This window comes from Montipora capricornis, chromosome 13, assembly GCF_036669925.1.
Source record: "Montipora capricornis isolate CH-2021 chromosome 13, ASM3666992v2, whole genome shotgun sequence".
NCBI classification, from domain to species: Eukaryota; Metazoa; Cnidaria; class Anthozoa; order Scleractinia; family Acroporidae; genus Montipora; species Montipora capricornis.
Genome location: NC_090895.1, coordinates 29989911 through 29994910, shown reverse-complemented (window position 1 = coordinate 29994910; position 5000 = coordinate 29989911). Strand labels below are relative to the sequence as shown.

At 40.1% G+C, this 5000-nt stretch overlaps 2 protein-coding genes across 2 annotated transcripts in view; both read right to left on the bottom strand.

The window, feature by feature from the left end:
* LOC138030182 (uncharacterized) overlaps positions 1-2736 on the bottom strand; it is a 12159-nt gene extending 9423 nt beyond the window's left edge. Inside the window, exon 1 of the mRNA XM_068878065.1 lies at positions 1757-2736. Within this exon, the coding sequence (XP_068734166.1) occupies positions 1757-2609 (853 nt within the window). The 5' untranslated portion in view covers positions 2610-2736. The remainder of the gene's footprint in view (positions 1-1756) is intronic.
* A 1005-nt stretch (positions 2737-3741) lies between these two features.
* LOC138030181 (G patch domain-containing protein 1-like) overlaps positions 3742-5000 on the bottom strand; it is a 10856-nt gene continuing 9597 nt past the window's right edge. The window contains exon 5 of the mRNA XM_068878064.1: positions 3742-5000. This exon is cut by the window's right edge and continues 243 nt beyond it. Coding sequence (XP_068734165.1) covers positions 3803-5000 — 1198 coding nt within the window. The 3' untranslated portion in view covers positions 3742-3802.

Below are 5000 nucleotides of genomic sequence, written 5' to 3'. Positions count from 1 at the left end.
TATGCGCTCAAAGGTGCAGCAGAATAAATATGGAGAGAATGGCTATTTGTAGAAATTATTCTTAATTATCAAAAAGAGTTTCTGCCAGACATTTCCTGTAATTCCAAAGGCACAAAATTGCAGAGAATGTATGGAGACCAAAAAAGCAATATTTAGGAATTCCAAAGAACTGCTATCAAGTCTAGTTCATCTCAGTTGTGGACATGAACTTATTTGTTTGGTTTATGAAGGCAAAAGTCAATAAAGTAGAGTCATGTACAGTATATTTTGCTTTGAATTTCCATACAAACCTTTGAATTTCCAGCCATGTTGCCCGGATTACCCATGATGAAATCAAGAGCGTAAACTTGTCTATGGACCCCCAAATTTTTCACCAGAGGACCCTAAATTTGAAAACCTGGATACATCTCTGAACCCCAGGGGCCGGTTGCTTGAAACCTGGTTAGCGCTAACCGTTGGTTAAGAGGTATCAAAACCTAAAGGTTTCCATGGTATTTATCACTGGTTAAGCGCTAACCATGCTTCGAGCAACCCGGGCCAGAACTTTTCCGTCAAATTTAGTCAGATATATGTATGTACAAACTATAAAGGAATCAATATGGGGTCAGAAATTGCGCCCTCCTGGTCACCAGTGCGACTAAAAATGGAGTACTGGCGATCAGAATTTCACAACTGGTCGCCAGTGGGCAACCTCCTATTAAGTTCAGAGCCGTTTGCCAACAGGTGTCTTACTTTTTATCCTGCCGATGTTTTTGAATTAAGAATGAAAGGAGTTTTCCCATTAATTATAACTACCTCCATAACGTCGCAATTTCGCCAGGTTTTTTTTTTTTTTGCAGTTTCTCATAAAATACGCACTGAGCGCGAAAAAACAACGACTCTGTAAAGAGATGCAAGGGACTGGTACGAAGAATGTAGCACGGTAACAACATGGTGGCTTGAGTATGACAGAACATGACTGATGTTTCCATGGCTGAACTTTTCAACGAATTAAGGGGCTGATGGATTTCTTTATTACATTCGAGGTCGGATACATTTTCTCTCCAAAATTTCCACTTTCGAAAGCGAAAATAATTCTTGACACCTACACAAGACCACACGGTCATTGCTTTCTGGTATCCATAAAAAAGTTCAAAACGTGCATTTTCAGGCAAAAATTTTTGGCAACCACAATTTCCATCTGGCAACTGAAAATTTTTATCTAGTCGGCAGTTGGCGCCTATATAAATATGTTAATTTCGGACCCTGCAATATAAACTGTACTGAGAAGATTTTTGTTTGAAACGTAAAGTTTGCTTTTAAAACGTGCCAACCACTGGAACAAAAAAACCCAGGAAATTGAAAGTGAGGCCAATGACATCTTTGCCAATTAATGGACAGTTATGAAAATCTTTCAGATTAACTGAAAAGCTCTCATAGGATTTGCACTAATTTCACCAGAAATGAAATATAAATAATGAGCCATAAATTTTAAACGAAAGAAAATTATAAATGTTTTCTTGAGTAATTAAATATTGATAGATTTCAAGTGCAACTAATTATTGCAAAACCTGTAAATCTTCTTCAGAAATGTTTCAACCATGGAAATTCAAGAGGGTCAAACTCTAGTTTATCACGAGGAAATGAAAATATTGTTTGCTCCTTAGGGAACACTCCTTCAGGATGATGTGTTTATATTTCACTGATTGTAATCAGTATCGTTTTGTTGTACAATTAACAAACGAAATCTGTTTTCAATCTAATCAATCATACTTACTGAAACTTCGAGTGACATTTCTCCCATACAAGGGCTGTACTGGTCGAAAATTATCTTCCAGGTTATGGTTCTTTGTACTTTGCCTCGTTCCTTCGGAGAGTTTCCTGAAACTTTCAAGTTGAGAAGAGGAGATTTTAAACGTGTGATTGAAAACAAACCATTGTACGCTTTCGTAACACCCTGGGGTGGTCAGCGACCCTTTGTATGTGTAATATTGCTGAATGTCTTGAGGTAGGAATTTTCGAGGCTCCAAAACTGATATAAAAGCTGTATCGCCTTTAAAATGCGTCGCGTTTAAGGTGTCTACTATAGGTTTTATTACTGGGTTTTCATTTGTCGCTCCAACCTCCACCAATATTCCCAAAACTGCCAAACCGTCTTGTTTCTTCATAGCGATAGAGATGTTTGGGTACTTCTCCGCATTAAAATGAACAATGTGTATTTCCATAGGGTATTTGTGTCCCGAAACTTGATGTTCCGAACCGTGTGAATCAAGGCTTCCCCAATGAAAATGCATCTGGACTGCGCGAAACTGAGACTCAAGATAACCACCGGAAATATTGGACTTCCCGGTTTTAAATGTCGCTTGAACTGTGTGCCCGTTATTTTGTAGGCTAGCTGAAATGCTATGCTCAAAATTCACAGCAAGGTCTTTGAGCCCGGCATCGAAAATAGTTTCTTTAGGAACAATGTTTATCGGCGACTGTTTATGCCCAGCGCAGTGTTCAAAATGATTTTTCCACGTGCTTGCATCTTCAGGTTTGCGATAACTCCAGTCACCCGCGCCTCCAGCGAAAACTGTGAACCATGCAGTTATGACAAGCAACTTCGCGACTAAATGAAGAAATCCCATTCTGTTGCACCGATAAACCTTCAAATAACTTTACAGTAATTCACAACTTCACTGCACCACCAGCATCACGAGCTTACGCCAATGTTTTGATTGTACAGATGCAAATTAGCGTCCAGTCTCTCAACCTAAATTTATAGGGAACTTGTGGGAAGCCAGACTTATATTTCGTTTGCTACAAATAAAAGGTACTTTGACCCAACATTGGAAATATATTGGTGTAAGGCCAATCTTTGAAAGCTTTAACCGAGTAAATGACGCCATAAATCGTAATGGGACTACTTAAGGTTTTCAACGAAGTCCTGTAGGTACCAAAAAGCAAGAAAAACTGTAAATTGCATGAAAAATAATTTACTGGCAAAAAAACTGATGCGTAATATTTTACGCTGCAATCAAATATGTGAACTGTGTTGCATCACGCATGTGAATTGTGTGCGTCTCTTAAGAATAGCAATATAACTTTTATTAAACCAATCGGAAAAATATTGTCGAACACAAGGAAACAATTAAATATAGGAGGTGACGAGGTTATACACTCTTGCCGCGCATGCAATTTCGCAGAGAGCAACGTTAACACTAAAGTGAGCAACCTTGAATGCTCGTTACAAGGGGACGTTCTCCACCTTTCCACTCCGGCTTCCCGGGAACTTGGGTGGTTGAAAGATAATCGCCAGAGCAAGAACGCTGTTTTAATCAATATTTTAAATTACGTTGACGCATTTGTTACCATGAAATAATGACGCATTAATGTTGATACTTGTCGCCACAGGCTATTGAAGCTCTTCGTTTCCCCCGCCTCCTAACATGTAAAGATGAGGGCCTCGGTGTACATGTTCGGTTCGTCAATGCCTGTTGTGACATTGGCCAAGCCTTTTGACTCCGTTTTTAGAGAAAAGGGGAATGAGAAACGTCTCCAGTGATGGGATCTTTTTGTTGGAAATGCTCGGAAAAACGAAAGAAAAAAAATGCCGTCTCTGACACCGCTTCCATGACATTGGTTTGGACAGCTCACAATATAAAAAAGGTAGATGGTTAATAAAATACTCGAGGGCGCGCACGTGTACACAAGATCCTTCACTGACGAATAAGGTCTTAGTAGGAGAAGGAAAATACCAACAGCAATAAAGCATGGGAGTTCGGGGCTCCTTTTCTTTTTGCGCCTTTCCTCATTTATTTCGTAACTATACCATCTTATTTTACATGAAATCGACTGCTCGCATTCTCTTTGCGGTTTTTAAACTCTGCAAACTTTTCAACTTGTCGAGAATCTGCTTATCATGGGATGAAGAGACTTCATGCGCGCATTGTTTCTTCTCATCGTCAGTAACTCTCTTGTCACTGAATATCTCCGCTTTCTCTTCATTCCGGTGTTTACTTTTTCCTGTATGTTTGTGCCTATGAATACGTTTCTTTTCTTTTCGTTTATGTTTGTGTTTTGACCTATTATAGTCCTCGCTGTCTGAAGATTCGGAGGAATATCTTTTCCTTTCGTCTTTCCTAACATTGTCTTTTTTGCTTCGTCTTTTGCTCCGTACATCATCTTCACTTCCAGCCTTCTTTCCCGAGTTCTTTTCTTCCGGGGAATAACGCAAAGGCGTTTTAGAATCAGAATTATGTTTCTTTGTGTCATTCGTTCTCTCTTTAATGAGACCCTTGCGCAAATTACCGCCACTGTGAGCTCTGTTTTCGGCACATTTTTCGTCGCCCGAGAGAGAGGCTTTGCTGTAACGAACAATAGGAGGTAGGTTTGGACCAAACACATCGGGTGATTCCGGTTGCTGATGAAAGCCAATTTCCAATGTTCTTTTCGTTTCATTAGTATGCGCACTAGGTAAGGTCTCTTGAGACGTTTCAGTGTGATCTGAAAAACTCAAACGATCTGATACTGTATTGTTACCGGTCTGATCATCATCACAACTTCTCAGGGATGACGCCGTCTTGTTTTCCGTCTGATTTCTTAGAACATTTGCGTCTTCGATGTCATTTTCTTTTGATTCATCTTCTGAGGATTCAGCAAAGATCGCTTTAAATAAATCCATGGGAGGTCTCTTTGGCGGTGAGTTAGCTTCATCTTGCTTTGTCTCGCTCGTCAGCAGACGAACTGTAGTTTGCGCGCCAACAGAATTTGCCACGGACGAAGATTCTACCGAAGCACTTGTGTATTCGGAAGACTTCGGCAATACTTCCGGCGTGGCAACTACATTCGCTGAATTTCCGAGCTTTTCCGACTCGCGTTCACTCTCAGAGCTTGAGGTTTGCTTTGCACTTGAATTTTCGGCTTGCGGTGTTATGAAATCACCAAGTGAAAACTTGACCCTTCGTCCCTTTGGCACGCCAATAACATCAGAGCCTGGGTAAGGATTGGGAATATTAAATCGTTTGCACATAATGTTG